This window comes from Eurosta solidaginis, chromosome 1 (assembly GCF_040869045.1).
Source record: "Eurosta solidaginis isolate ZX-2024a chromosome 1, ASM4086904v1, whole genome shotgun sequence".
Taxonomy (NCBI): Eukaryota; Metazoa; Arthropoda; class Insecta; order Diptera; family Tephritidae; genus Eurosta; species Eurosta solidaginis.
Genome location: NC_090319.1, coordinates 37,565,897 through 37,582,543, shown reverse-complemented (window position 1 = coordinate 37,582,543; position 16,647 = coordinate 37,565,897). Strand labels below are relative to the sequence as shown.

Genomic DNA, 16,647 nt, shown 5'->3' with positions numbered 1-16,647 from the left:
GGGACTTTTTCGGGATCATTTTGGGGCTCATCCGGCATCATTTCTGGATGGTTTTCGGGATCCGTCCGGGATCCTATTAGGGTAATTTCGGGACTATTAGGGGATCATTTGGGAACCTTTCCGGCATCATTTCTGGATAATTTTCGGGATCCGTCCGGGATGCCGACGAGGTGATTTCGGGACTATTTCGGGATCATTTGGGATACCTACCGGCATCATTTCTGGATGGTTTTTGGGATTCGTCCGTGATCCCGTCGTGGTCCTTTCGGGATTTTTTTCGACTAATACGGGATCACTTGCGGACCCTTTCGGCATCATTTCTGGATAGTGGTCGGGATCCCGTCACGGTCATTTCGGGAATATTAGGGGATCATTTGAGGACCTTTCCGGCATCATTTCTGTATTGTTTTCGGAATCCTTTCGGGATCCCGTCAGGGTCATTTTGGGACTTTTTCGGGGCTAATACGGGATCATTTGGGGATCATCTAGGGGTCGTTTCGTGACTTTTTCTGTTTTATTTCGGGATCATTTGGGGACCCTTCCGGCATAATTTCTTGATGGTTTGTCGGATCCATCAGGGTCATTTCGGGACCATTTTGGGATCATTTGGGGACCCTTCCGAGATCATTTCTGGATCCGTCCGGGATGCCGTAGGAGCCATTTCGGGATTTTTTGTTACTTTTGCGGGATAGTTTTTGGACCCTTCCGGGATCATTTCTGGATCTGTGCGGGATCCCATCTGGGTCATTTCCGGACTATTTTGGGATCATTTTGGGATCCTTCCGAAATCATTTCTGTATGGTTTTCGCGATCCGTCGTTGATTCCCTCGGAGCCATTTCGGAACCTTTTCTGGAGTATGTCGGGGTCATTTGGGGACTTTTTCGGGATCATTTGGGGCTCTTCCGGCATCATTTCTGGATGGTTTTCGGGATCCGTGCGGGATCTCGTCGGGGTCATTTGGGGACTTTTTCGGGATCATTTGGGGGCTCTTCCGGCATCATTTCTGGATGGTTTTCGGGATCCGTCCGGGATATCGTCGGGGTCATTTGGGGACTTTTTCGGGATCATTTGGGGGCTCTTCCGGCATCATTTCTGGATGGTTTTCGGGATCCGTCCGGGATCCCATCAGGGTAATTTCGGGACTATTAGGGGATCATTTGTGGACCTTTCCGGCATCATTTCTGGATAATTTTCGGTATCCGTCCGGGATGCCGACGAGGTCATTTTGGGATTATTTCGGGATCTTTTGGGATACCTACCGGCATCATTTCTGGATGTTTTTTGGGATTCATCCGGGATCCCGTCGGGGTCATTTCGGGACTTTTTCTCGACTAATACGGGATCATTTGCGGACCCTTTCGGCATGATTTCTGGATAGTTGTCGGGATCCGTTCGGGATCCCGTCACGGTCATTTCGGACCTATTAGAGGATCATTTGAGGACCTTTCCGGCATCATTTTTGGATAGTTTTTGGAATCCTTTCGGGATCCCGTCAGGGTCATTTCGGGGCTTTTTCGGGATAATTTAAGGATGGCTTTCAGGATTCGTCCGGGAACCCGTCAGGGTAATTTCTGGACTTTTCCGAGACTATTTCGGGATCATTTTGGGACCTTCCCAAGATCATTTCTGGATGGATTTCGGGATTTGTCCGGGATGCCCTCAGGGTCATTTTGGGACTATTAGGTGAGCATTTGAGGACCGTTCCGGCATCACCTCTGGATGGTTTTCGGTATTCGTTCAGATTCCCGTCGGAATAATTGCGGGACTTTTTCGGGATCATTGGGGTCCCTTCCGACATCATTTCTGGATGGTTTTTAGGATTCGTCCGGCATCCCGTCGGGGTCATTTCGGGACTTTTTCTTGACTAATACGGGATCATTTGCGGGCCCTTTCGATATCATTTCTGAATAGTTGTCGGGATCCGTTCGGGATTCCGTCAGGGTCTTTTCGGAACTATTGGGAGATCATTTGTGGACCTTTCCGGCATCATTTCTGGTTAGTTTTCGGGATCCTTTCCGGGTCCCATCAGGATCATTTCGGGACTTTTTCGGCATCATTTAAGATTGGTTTTCAGGATTCGTCCGGGTTCCGTCAGGGTAATTTCTGGACTTTTCCCAGACTATTTCGGGATAATTTTGGGACCCTCCCAAGATCATTTCTGGATGGATTTCGGGATCTGTCCGGGATGCCGTCAGGGTCATTTTGGTACTATTAGGTGATCATTTGAGGACTTTTTCGGCATCACTTCTGGATGGTTTTCGGTATCCGCTCAGGATCCCGTCGGAATTATTGCGAGACTTTTTCGGGATCATTTGGTGTCCCTTCCGGCATCATTTCTGGATGGTTTTTGGGATTCGTCCGGCATCCCGTCGGGTTCATTTCGGGACTTTTTCTCGACTAATACGGGATCATTTGCGGGCCCTTTCGGCATCATTTCTAGATAGTTGTCGGGATCCGTTCGGGATCCCGTCAGGGTCTTTTCGGAACTATTAGGTGATCATTTGAGGACATTTCCGGCATCATTTCTGGATAGTTTTCGGGATCCTTTCGGGGTCCAGTCGGGGTCATTTCGGGACTTTCGGGATCATTTAGAGATGGCTTTCAGGATTCGTCCGGGAACCCGTCAGGGTAATTTCTGAACTTTTCCGAGACTATTTCGGGATAATTTTGGGACCTTCCCAAGATCATTTCTGGATGGATGTTGGGATCAGTCCGGGATGCCGTCAGGGTCATTTTGGTATTAGGTGATCATTTGAGGACCTTTCCGGCATCACTTCTGGATGGTTTTTGGTATCCGATCAGGATCCCCTCGGAATCATTGCGGGACTTTTTCGGGATCATTTGGGGTCCCTCCCAAGATCATTTCTGGATGGATTTCGGGCTCTGTCCGGGATCCCGTCAGGGTCATTTAGGGGTGCGTTCGAGATCCCGTCAGGGTCATTTCGGGACTTCTTCGGGACTATATCGGGATCATTTCTGGATGGTTTATGGGATCCGTCCATGACCCCTTAAGGGTCATTTCGGGACTATTAGGTGATCATTAGAGGACCTTTCCGGCATCACTTCTGGATGATTTTCGGTATCCGTTCGGGATCCCGTCGGGTTATTTCGGGACCTTTTCGGGGCTAATACGGGATCATTTGGGGATCCTCTAGGGGTCGTTTCGTAACTTTTTCTGTATTATTTCGGGATCATTTTGGACCCTTTCGGCACAATTTCTTGATGGTTTGCCGGATCCATCAGGGTCATTTCGGGACCATTTTGGGATCATTTGGGGACCCTTCCGAGATCATTTCTGGATCCGTCCGGGATACCATAGGAGCCATTTCGGGATTTTTTGTTACTTTTCCGGGATAGTTTTTGCACCCTTCCGGGATCATTTTTGGATCTGTGCGGGATCCCATCTGGGTCAATTCCGGACTATTTCGGGATCATTTTGGAATCCTTCCGGAATCATTTCTGTATGGTTTTCGCGATCCATCGTGGATCCCCTCGGAGCCATTTCGGAACTTTTTCTGGAGTTATTCGGGATAATTTAGGGACCCTTCCTGGATATTTTCTGGATGGTTTTTGAGATCCGCCCGGGAGCCCGTCAGGGTCATTTCGGAACCTTTTCGGGATCATTTTGGAACACCTTCAGGGATCATTTCTGTGTGGTTCTCTGGATACGTCTAGAATCGTGTCGCTCTCATTTCGGGTTTTTTGGGACTATTCGGGGAACTTTTGGAGACCCTTTCGGGGCATTTCTGGATGGTTTTCGGGATCCGTCCGCGATAGCGTTGGGGTCATTTCGTAGCTTTTTCTGGATAATTTCGGGATCATTTGGGATCCTATCAGGTTATCAGCTCATTTAGTTCTTTTTTTTACTCAATTACAAAAATAAAATGCATTAGACAGAAAACAAAATTTTAAACAGATAATAAGCAGGCTAACGCGAATAGCCCATATATTTAAAATTTTCCTTGCGGACGGGGCCGCGGGTAAAGGCTAGTATATTATAAATGGCAAAGTTTGGATGTTTGGATGTTTGTCCAGACGTTTGTCTTTGTGACTCAATAACGCAAGAACGGCTGGACCGATTTGGATGAAGTTTTGCACACATATAGCCAATAGTCTAGAAGGATCTACTAGCTATATATTTTTCAAAAGGGGCGTGGTCCCCGCCCCCTAGGAACAGTTATAATTTAATTATTATATTTTTTCGTCTTTGCGACTGAATCACGCCAGAATGGCTACACGGATTTTGATGAAATTTGGGACACAGTCAGTAGTCTACTAGCGAAATTTTTTTCGAACATGGAAAGAGGGGTGGGGGTCCCACGACCCCTTCGAGCAATTACTTTTTAATAATTTTTACACATTATAACTTTACGTATACTGGCCTTCACCAATATCACAGACTCAAGGGGTCAAATAAGTCGAGGACTTACAAAGTAAGCAGTGAAACACTAAGCCGCCCCCGGCCCCCGCCCCCCCTTTATCTCCCCTCTGGTGTAAAATCTATAAATTGTTATAACTCAATATAAATTTTCTCCTAAAACAATAGTTTTTGGTATCTGGCATATAGATCGAGATCTAGACAATTTTGGAGGAACGATCAGTAGTCCTCTCCTTCTACACCCGCCATCCGCCCTCCTTCAATTGTTTTTATTAGCACGCTTTTATTAGCTTTACCTGTATGTTTCTATGTAACTTTTCATTCGCTCCAATGCACCTGCTGCCTTATTAATATGGTTTTATAATTAGCTTCACCTTATTTGTATTCCCGTAAGGGTCATATCGAGGCCCTTCCGGGATAATTTCTGGATGGTTTTCGGGATCGGTCCGGGATCCCGTCGGGGTACTTTCGGGATCATTTGCGTACCTTCGAGAGATAAATTCTTGATGGTTTCCGGGATCATTACGGGACTTTTTCGGGGTTATTTTGAGTCCCTTTAGGCATCATTTCTGGATGGGATTCGTCCGGCATCCCGTCGGGGTCATTTCGGGACTTTTTCGCGACTAATACGGGATCATTTGGGGACCCTTTCGGCATCATTTCTGGATGGTTTTCGGGATCCGTCCGGGATCTAGTCAGGGTAATTTGGGGACTTTTTCGGAATCATTTGGGGGCTCTTCCGGCATCATTTCTGGATGGTTTTCGGGGTCCGTCCGGGATCTCGTCGGGGTCATTTGGGGACTTTTAAGGGATCATTTGGGGGCTCTTCCGGCATCATTTCTGGATGGTTTTCGGGATCCGTCCGGGATCCCGTCGGGGTCATTTCGGGACTTTTTCGCGACTAATACGGGATCATTTGGACATCAATTCTCGAAGGTTTTCGGGATCCGTCCGGGATCTCGTGGGGGTCATTTGGGGACTTTTTCGGGATCATTTGGGTGCTCTCCCGGCATCATTTCTGGATGGTTTTCGGGATCCGTGCCGGATCTCGTCGGGGTAATTTGGGGACTTTTCCGGGGTGATTTGGGGGCTCTTCCGGCATCATTTCTGGATGGTTTTCGGGATCCGTCCGGGATCCCGTCGGGGTCATTTCGGTACTTTTTCGCGACTAATACGGGATCATTTGGAAAACCTTTCGGCATCATTTCTGGAAGGTTTTCGGGATCCGTCCGGGATCCCATCAGGGTAATTTCGGGACTATTAGGGGATCATTTGGGGACCTTTCTGGCATCATTTCTGAATAATTTTCGGGATCCGTCCGGGATGCCGACGAGGTCATTTCGGGACTATTTCGGGATCATTTGGGATACCTACCGGCATCATTTCTGGATGGTTTTTGGGATTCGTCCGGGATCCCGTCGGTGTCATTTCGGGACTTTTTCTCGACTAATACGGGATCATTTGCGGACCCTTTCGGCATCATTTCTGCATAGTTGTCGGGATCCGTTCGGGATTCCGTCACGGTCATTTCGGGACTATTAGGGGATTATTTGAGGACCTTTCCGGCATCATTTCTGGATAGTTTTCGGGATCCTTTCGGGGTCCCGTCAGGGTCATTTCGGGACTTTTTCGGGATCATTTAAGGATGGTTTTCAGGATTCGTCCGATAACCCGTCAGGGTAATTTCTGGACTTTTCCGAGACTATTTCGGGATCATTTTGGGACCTTCCCAAGATCATTTCTGGATGGATTTCGGGATCAGTCCGGGATGCCGTCAGGGTCATTTTGGGACTATTAGGTGATCATTTGAGGACCTTTCCGATATCATTTCTGGATAGTTTTCGGGATCCTTTCGGGGTCCCGTCAGGGTCATTTCGGGACTTTTTCGGGATCATTTAAGGATGGTTTTCAGGATTCGTCCGGAAACCCGTCAGGGTAATTTCTGGACTTTTCCGAGACTATTTCGGGATCATTTTGGGACCTTCCCAAGATCATTTCTGGATGGATTTCGGGATCAGTCCGGGATGTCGTCAGGGTCATTTTGGGACTATTAGGTGATCATTTGAGGACCTTTCCGGCATCACTTCTGGATGGTTTTCGGTATCCGTTCAGGATCCCGTCGGAATCATTGCGGGAATTTTTCGGAATCATTTGGGCTCCCTCCCAAGATCATTTCTGGATGGATTTCGGGATCTGTCCGGGATCCCATCAGGGTCATTTAGGGATGCGTTCGAGATCCCGTTAGGGCCATTTCCGGACTTCTTCGGGACTATATCGGGATCATTTCTGGATGGTTTACGGGATCCGTCTAGGATCCCTTAATGGTCTTTTCGGGACTATTAGGTGATCATTTGAGGACCTTCCCGTCGGGGTCATTCCGGGACTTTTTCTCGACTAATACGGGATCATTTGGGGACCCTTTCGGCATCATTTCCGGATAGTTTTCGGGATCCGTCCGGGATTCGGACGGGGTCATTTCGGGACTATTTCGGGATCATTTGGGGTACTTTTCGGCATCATTTCTACATGGTTTTCGGGATGCGTCCGGGATCCCGTCGGGGTCATTTCGGGACTTTCTCGACTAATTCGGGAATATTTGGAGACCCTTTCGGCATCATTTCTGGATGGTTTTCGGGATCCGTTCGGGATCCCAGCAGGGTAATTTTGGGACTATTAGCGGATCATTTGGGGACCTTTCCGGCATCGTTTTTGGATAGTTTTCGCGATCCGTTCGGCATCCCCTAGGGGCCATTTCGGGACTACTTCGGGATCATTTTGGGGTACCTTCCGGCATCATCTCTATATAGTTTTCTGGATCCCGTCGGGGTCACTTCGGGACTTGTTATCGACTGATACGGGCTCAAATGGGGACCCTTTCGGCATCATTTCTGGATAGTCCGCGCGGTCCGTCCGGGATCCCGTCAGGGTCATTTCGGGACTATTAGGAGATCATTTGAGGACCTTTGCGGCATCATTTCTGGATAGTTTTCGGGATCCGTCCGGGATTCCGTCGGGATCATTTCGGGACTTTTTCGGGGCTATTTCAGGATCATTTGGGGTATTTTCCGACATCATTTCAGTATGGTTTTCGGGATCCATCCGGGATTCCGTCGGGGCCATTTCGGGATCATTTGGTGTCCCTTCCGGCATAATTTCTGGATGGTTTTCGGGATCCATCAGGAATCCCGTCGGGGCCACTCCTGTACTTTTTCGGGACTAATACGGGATGATTTGGCGAGCCTTTCGGTATCATTTCTGGATGGTTTTCGGGATCTGTACGGGAACCCATAAGGGTAATTTCGGGACTTTTTCGGGGCTATTTCTGAATCATTTTGGGACCTTCTGGATGATTTTCGGGTTCTGTCCTGGAATTTTAGTATCATCTTGGGACCCTTCCGGGATCATTTTAGGTCTCTTCGCAACCGGTAGTTTAGCACACATGTCTTTTTAAATTATGAGCTTTTATGGCCGTGGATTTGCTGCTAATTATTCGTTATTAAAATTGGGTATGTTTTATCTTCAATCTAACACAGCTTTTTCATTCTATAATCATGTAAGGAACTGTTATAACTATAATTACACCTTTTGTAATATTTTAACCAACTAAATACCCGAAAAAGCACCACTATTTTCGTCTAAAACATTCTCTTTGGTTTTAGGTAATTGTAGTTTCACTCCTTTGTTCTATGAGTAGTAATTCTTTCACCCCTCTCATATCAGTTAATTGAATTTAAAACAAAATGTATTTTTTTAATTCGAAAAAACTGTATTGTACTATTCATGAAAGCGTGCCTTTCAGCTTATCTCCTCATTTAGTTCTTTTTTTTTACTAAATTACAAAAATAAAATACATTAGACAAAATAATTTTTAAACAGATAACTTGATAATCAGGCTAACGTGAATAGCACATATATTTTATTTTCTCCTTGCGGACGGGGCCGCGGGTAAAGGCTAGTACATATTATAAACAATAAACCCCTTTTTTCCTGTCGCCGCTTGACGCTAACACGTGTGGACGGATTTTAACCAAACTTATACACAGGACAGGTACATGGTCCCGCATGGTTCTTATGTACTTTTTTTTTAAATCGGAAAAGGGGCGTGGCACCTCCCATACAAATGAGATCTTTTATACTCAATATCTTTGGAAGTATTAATGCTAGACTACTGAAATTTGGTAAGGCGTTATGTAAGGTAAGTCCCTATCCCTTTTTGAAATCGTAAAAGGGGGCGTGGCACCTCCCATACAAATGGGATCTTTCATACTCAATATCTATGCAACTATTAATCCTAGACTACTGAAATTTGCTAAGGCGTTATATAAGGTAAGTATCTATTCCGATTATCCCCATCCCTATCCCTATCCATTTCCCTATTGAACAAACATATTTCTTGCCTTTTCCGCACTTTTTTTATTCCGTATAATTAATTTACAAAAAGAAATTTCCTACAAATTACTTTCCAAACAATTTTGTTGTATGAATAATTTCGGTTCTATCTGTTCAGCAGGTAGTCGCCAGCGATTTCAAATTAAGAAAACTCATTCAAAGACATACATACATATGTACATAGAAATATTTAAAATTACACATTTTTAATTACGCTTTACTTTTTGCAATAGTAAATAAAATTTATTTCACCGAGCCACTCTTAAAGTTTTCCTGCTTCTACAAACGTGTTTATTTTAGTGAAAAATGATGTGATAAAAAATAGAATTTATTTACGAGGTCACTCTTAAAGTTTTTGTGCCGCTACAAACGAGTTTCTTTTAGTGAAAAGTGGTGTGATCACAAAGAGCATTTATTCGACCAATCTTTTTTTAAGTTTTGGTCTGTTAGTTTTCGAGAAAAGTGGAGTGAATTGCAAATGCCTTCCACGCGACGTCGGTCCCGGAGAACACAAAATAGATCCAACAAAAGAAAACGTCGATCAGACGAACAACGGGTACATCACAATGCCATTGACAGGGAACGATATGCAAAGTCACGTCCAGGTCGACGCAGCATTAATATTCCTTTGAGTGGTGCCGCATTTCAATATAACAACGATATCGATTATAGTTTGCATAAATTTGTGGTAATTGGCATTATGAACAATGTATGTCCATTTTTCTGTGCACTAAAATTTAAAAGCGAAACGTCTGGAATGTGCTGCGCCTCAGGAAAAGTTCGGCTAGATGAATTGCAATGCCCACCAGAACCATTAGCAACACTAATTTCTGGCTCAACAGCGGAATCAAGACATTTTCTAGCCATTATACAAATGTACAATTCAGGTTTCCGAATGACTTCGTGTGGAGCTACCAATATAATAAGAGCCAACTATATGCCAACGTTCAAGGTAATTTCAGTGTACATAAAACATTTAAGATGAAACTTTTCACAGGATATCGGAAACGTTTCTTTCCACTTATTTCCATTACGTTTACCTTTGACAAAGACACAACTTTCACACTAAAACTGTTTCTTTAAGTGTTAAGTGGAGACATAAGAAAATAACCTCTAACTTTACTCAGCGTAAGAAGTTTGTTACATACAGTCGGGCCTCGATTATCCGTGATGGTCGGGACCAGAAGCATTATGGATAATCGATTTTCACGGTTAATGGAATAACAATTTTTATTATAGTTTTTTTACTATTTTTATTATTTAACAAGTGAACATTGGTGTACATACATATTTACATTAAAAAAAATTTATTCAAGAAAATTATGTACATTTATATACTAGCAGACCCGTCAGACGTTGTTCTGCCCTAAATTTGGTCTATCTGCATACATTTTAATAAGCTTTTTCTCTCTAACTCTGCCCTCCCCTCCTCACTTCTTCTTAATCATTTTATTCACTCCTCCCTCCGTCTTTTTCGCTTCATCTATCTCTATTTTCGTCTCACTATATCTCTTTCTCAGTCTCCTTATCCTTCCCTCTTTTCTCTTCTCTCAAGTTTTTCCCATTCTTCTTCATCCCTTATTGCCAGTTCCAGAGGGTGGTATCTGTTTTGTTCAAGTCCCATTCAAAGTCTCAGTCCCAGTCCCACTCCGAGTCTCAGTCCCAGCCCTAGTCCTAATCCCAGTCCCAGTCAGTCTCTGGTATACTTCCCGGAAAAAAGGATCGTAAATACTAATATAAGCAAATTTATATACCAAATTTCAGGCAAATCGAGTAGGACGTATGTAAATAGGTATGTGGGTATTATCAACTCATGCTTTTTTTCGGCTTCGCATGCATATTTATCAGTTTTGCCAGGTTGATGCAACTAAATCGAATATCACAATGAAAATTACTTTAAAGCTCTGAGCAACAGCTTTCATTTGATATCCATATTACACACATATTCTAGGGGTATCCGGGTCCACGTTTTGGCCTATATCTCGAGACCCTAGTCACCCAGCGGTATAAATTACTCTGTACTAAAGCACACATCAACAGCTTCAATTTGATACCCATAATGTAAAAACACATTCTAGTGTTACACTGGTCCGCGTTTTGGCCTATATCTCGAGACCCTAGTCACCCAGCAGTATAAATTACTCTGTACTAAAGCACACATCAACAGCTTCAATTTGATACCCATAATGTAAAAACACATCCTAGTGTTACCCTGATCCACGTTTTGGCCTATATCTCAAGACTCTAGTCACAAATAGATATGAAAATTACCCTGTACTAAAGCACTCATCAACAGCTTTCATTTGTTATCCTTCTTGTATAAACACTTTCTAGGGGTATCCGGGTCCACGTTTTGGCCTCAATCTCGAGACCCTAGTCACCAATAGGTATGAGAATTACCCTGTACTAAAGCACTCATCAACAGCTTTCATTTGTTATCCATATTCTATAAACACGTTCTAGGGGTACACGGGTCCACATTTTGGCCTATATCTCGAGACCCTAGTCACCCACGGGTACGAAAAATACCCGGTATCAAAGTAATCATAAACATCTTCCATTTGATGCCCACATTGTACAAACATATCCCAGGATTTCCCAGGTCCACGTTTTGATCTCAAGACCCTATCCAGAACGTGATAAAAAGTATCCTATGTCTGTTCCCTGGTTCTAAGCTACACCTCCACCAATTTTCAGCCAAATCTGTTCATCCGTTCTTGAATTATAAATAGTGTAACACATTAGAAACTTCAAAAATAACAGTATTTCTCCACTATTTAATGGATGTTATTATACAATCTACAAACTTCAATCACTCTATCTATTAAAAAAAAGCGCATGAAAATCCGTTGCGTAGTTTTAAAGGTTTAAGCATTCAAAGGGACATGGGACAGCAAAAGCGAATTTGTTTTATAATATGTAGTGATAGTGATACATGCAAAAATACCAAAAAATAAAACTTTTTTGAAGAATTTTAAGGAAATTTTTAATATTTTTAACGAAATATTATTTTTCAATAGATGTATGCATTCTTAACCATTTATGTTGCATTAACAATTAACCATTTATGTTGCATAAATATGTATGTACATACTTATGTCAAGCTGATATGAAAATTCATACATATGTACATTCATACATGCCTATAAACCTACGCTCGAAGTTAAATAACGCAGCGAATGCTATGCACATATGTACGTATGTGTCGCATAATGCCTCACTCAAAAGCAATTAGCGCGCACTGTTGACACCGAACAATCACACACACGAATTTCTTGGTAAAAATGTTACTTTTGTTTAAACAATTTGGCTGATGTAAGAAAGAAATCAAGTATTTTTTTTTTGCTGCAGAACGAATGTAAATATTTCAAAGTTTTACTGAAAAGTAGAATTTTTCAAATCCATCCTTCCGTTTATGAGTTATGGCTGTGTAAACAAAAATTTTATGATTTTTTACTACATTTTGGCAATTTGCCACGCCCCTATAAAATATATACCTTCAAATTATATTAACTGTACCATCTCACGTAGCTAAGCTTTCAAATGCAAAAAACCGTTTTAAAATCGGAGCATTCTGTGTGAAGTTATGTGCATACATGTCATTTAGCGACTTTATTTTATAAGATTTATAGATTCACCCCTATTCTGCATTTCCATTACGTTCCCGTTCTACGCTCTGCCTTAATCGAAGTTTGGTATTCTGCATTACGACGGAATCGTAAAGAGAAGAGGAGAGCAAATGATTTTTCGAAATCAGCTGTTGGTACGGAATGTGTGAACATTGGAACAAAATAAATTAAAGAAAATTTGTAAAAACACTGAAAAACGTTTATATTTTATTATCGACGCCATTTTGTAGAAAAAAAAGCAATAGAATATATTGCCACAGTGTTACATTTTTTTGAGTAAAGTGCTTTCATAATTGTAGGTGTGTTTTTGTCGTTCTTTTGGGCAATCCCCTGCCGTTGCCACCAATTATGTTAAAACGGATTCCTGCAGGATTATAGCTAACATTTTCTGAATTTTATGGATGCTAATTTCATTGCACTGGCCTAAAATAATTTATAAAGATTTATTTATTCTCTCCGCAAGGATTGTTTACGTTTTCGCTTCACCTTCCTCTACTCGGCAGCTTGCTTTGGCATATAACTGGACCCAACGAACAGACACAAATTATAGCTGTCTATTATAATGGAATCAATAGCCGCGGCATTATTTGTGGAGTTGGAAAGCAATGCATACGAAAATGGCCAGGCGAGAATGGAAAGGCAAATATTGCGAGATTTGTGTAATCCATTTGAGATGAGTGACGAATTGTAAGAAATTAAACTTAAAAGTGGTAAAGTTTAATGACTTATTTTCTTATTTAGGTTCAAAAAAAACTTTCGACTTAACAAGGATGCTTTCAAGTATGTGTTAGATACTTTTGCGGGGCAAATACGTCCAAGGACTTCGACATCGACATGTTGTTTTTGACCGGGAAACATATAAAAAACAATCATCATCAAGCCTTCTACGTTTCTTAACAAGTTTTACTTACATTTTTGTTAAAATTCTGTTATAAATTAATAAAATAATAAAAAGAAAATAGTTTTCCGCCAACTAATTTGCAACTTAGAAAAACGGAACTACAATCAAAATGCAGAATACAAAAAATCGAACGATTCGAAGTTGGATCGAAAGAGATTGGAACACAGAATACCAAAATTACCAAATCGAAAAAATTACAATCCAAGTCGAAATGCAGAATAGGGCTGATTAAATACAATGCATGTATACATGAAATTTTCTACTAAAAACATGAGGCAACAAAATGACTTCATGCAAAAAAAGAATACAATTTCTTAAAAAAAGTCGTGTAATGTTGTTTGTCTAAAGCATATATGACACTACTTTGTTTTCTTGTATTTTTTGTTTGAAAAACTAACTTTAACCTATCGAAAGTCAAAATACAAAAACAATTCGGCAGTAAGCTGAAGAGGGACAAATATGCGCTCAAAATTAACTGGGTTGACGTTTAATTGTAAACTGAACGAAACTCAAATTGAAAAAATAATTATTACAAAAAGGAAAAATAATTTGAAATACAATTTAAAAACAGAAAAAATGAAATTAAGATGGGAAGACAATTACGTCTACCATATTATTAATAAAGTTCAAAACGCGGGATTTATTTGGAACCACACGCTTCCTGCATATAAACTGAAATACAAAAAGCAACAATTTTGGATTGAGCTGGTGAAGGAAATGAATTCAATATTCACTCCCAATGTACCATTCCAATACGGTGAGGTTTCAAGATCAATTTTAATGTTATTTGAGAAGTAGAGAGGTATGTGGTGAGGGTCATCAACCTATTGTGCCATCATCTCGTTCACAACACCTCGTCCAAGCAAACATCCCACATAATTTCCTTTGGCTTAAGGGTTTGTGGGCACGTTTAATTTGGCTATTGCGAACCAACAATTTGGCCTTGAGCCTGGATATTGTAAATAAAATAATGGCTTAGAGAGGTATATATACCTTCGAGAAGATTGTGTTGCCCAGATTATCTAACATTTTATTGTCCACACTCATACTCTTTTGGCATTCCAAGTTGACTTATTTCCTAGGTATGCCTTGCGTTCTTTTGGCATGTAACATATTTTTTAACGGTATCGAGGAATACATTAGATTAATATTTGATAAGATATGGTTTAGTCCACTGTATAATGTATTTACTTCCCCGATATTCAGATGAAGTTACGCATAAGTGGTGCAACTTAAAATCGTACTTTAGTACAGAGAAGCAGCGGATAGAGAATGCAAGACGAAGTGGAGCAAGCGTTGATGAGAGGAGTCCCTGGAAATTTTATGACTCCTTGAAATTCCTGGTCGTCGTGAGCCAGCATACACCGTCGGTGAATAATTTCAATAAAAGAAGTTTGGAGGTAATGCATTTTTCTTTTCTCTATTGTTGTATAGAAGTTTGAGTAGAGTAGAGTAGAGCCCAATGTAGATCCGATCCATATGAGTTTCCTCCCCGCGGTAGAGCCTGTCACAAGAGACGACTAAATCTCGTACATGGGAGTAAGTAACCGCTGTTCGGCTTTTTGATATCCTCATGAAGGCATTCAAAAAGCACAATGGAGCATACAAAATAATAGTAATGTCTTCTGGTAAATCTACAATCGCCCATATCTTCAAATCCACCAGAGCTATATTTCAGAGCGGAGCTTCCCAAGGCAGCCGGTTCTATGCACCGGAGCGGCTCGGGATTTTTCCCGACCAGGGGCTGTCATTTTAGTGTAACCCCATTTAATTTGTTGCGGGAAAATAATCTTTTTAGGACGGTCACACTCTTGTCAGTGTGTCACGTGCAAGGGATGGTTGCTTCGGACATATTGTTCTGGGCTGGACCCCAAAACCCGACGTCCTTGTAACTTTTATAAGTCTTTTGCGGCTCCTTAATGTTCACGCCCAAGGGCGTCCCGTAGTCTGCGCCTAAATCACTACCGGGACGACCCCTCTTAGAAAAACTTTCTTCGATCTGGAAGAACTTGTTTCTTACATTTTGATGTTCTTTTGCCCGATGCCTGAACCCACGGCGATGCTGATGGTTGGCTAACCAAATATTCGCTCCGATTTCCGGAGTGATATCGGTCGAAACCACCTTCGCTAGCTGATTTTACACGCTTTGGTAGCGGAATTATCCTTGCCTATTGGAATGAGGTAGGACTTCAGTGACAAATTGAAAACGTATAGTTTACTCCCTCATCGCCAAGGTGTCGTCATGGCTATACCATCTGGGATAATTGACTTGGTGGCTTGGCCTTTTTAATGCGTTCCTTAACCTCGGTTGAGATTCCATATATGAGGGTCCTCGCCCTTATCGTGATGAGCCCGGCCGTGAAATGAACAAACATTGTTCTCGGGAATCATATAATGTCGCCATTTGGGTGTTTAGTCGTCTCTTACAACAGGCATACCTGCCGCGCCTATATTCTTAGCCTTCTAACCCCCTTCTTGTTTGCTTCGCGTCTCCGATATGGTTACCGAGCTTAGAAGAAAAATACACCAGAGGAAACTGCAGGTCTGTCGAAACGCCGCTCTCAGAACTGTCATGGGATATCTTATATTACTGTAACATCATCCACACAGTAAGGCGACACATCACACCAACCTTCTTTTCAATTACAATGAGAAACCAACGCCTTTAAAACCCCTCTCATTATGGTCCTCTGTTGACACAGCAAGTTTCTTTGGACTCCCGTTAGAGGACATTGATGACAATTTGTTATTGGTCGCACCTATTGGGTGGGGCGAAGCTCTGCTACAACAACAATAGAGCAGATGATGATTTATAACTTTAACTATCATATCGCGTCTTGCATATAAATAATTTTAAATATTTTTTAGGTTCTCAGACAAGAAAGCAAAGATGATCTCGACGACTGCATTGAATTCTTAGATGAAGATATCAGCGCGGAACAGTTTAACTCTGCTAGCCAGCCATTAGAAGCCATCGGCGCTACCGATGCAAATAGTTTCCGATGTAGTCCTTTCACCATTAGGTACCAATGAAGATAGTGTTCAATTTGTAGAAAAACAATCAAATAAGTTGGGCCATGTTTTAAAAAAACGACGTACTAGAAAAGAAAATGATGCAAATGACAACGCTTCTGCTTTAATCGCAGCATCCCAAAATTTAACTAATGCTTATTTTGCTGCATCCAAAAATGAAAAAGCAAACAGTTTTGCCACCTACATTGCTGATGAAATATCTAAACTCGATGTTGATCTTCAGTTATCAGCTAGAAAAGATATGCATATTTTGATAAATTTGCAAATGGAGCAGCTAAATCGGAACGGCCAATGCGACTAGTATATACTATTTGCG

At 42.0% G+C, this 16,647-nt stretch overlaps 1 protein-coding gene across 1 annotated transcript; it reads left to right on the top strand.

Annotated features, from left to right (window-relative positions):
- Window positions 1-13,621: 13,621 nt before the first annotated feature.
- LOC137251136 (uncharacterized) lies at window positions 13,622-16,378 on the top strand. Its single transcript, XM_067785685.1, has 3 exons — window positions 13,622-14,055; window positions 14,505-14,698; window positions 16,167-16,378. The coding sequence occupies exons 1-3, from the start codon at window positions 13,758-13,760 to the stop codon at window positions 16,329-16,331; spliced, it is 657 nt and encodes a 218-aa protein (XP_067641786.1). The 5' UTR covers window positions 13,622-13,757; the 3' UTR covers window positions 16,332-16,378.
- The last annotated feature ends 269 nt before the right edge of the window (window positions 16,379-16,647 follow it).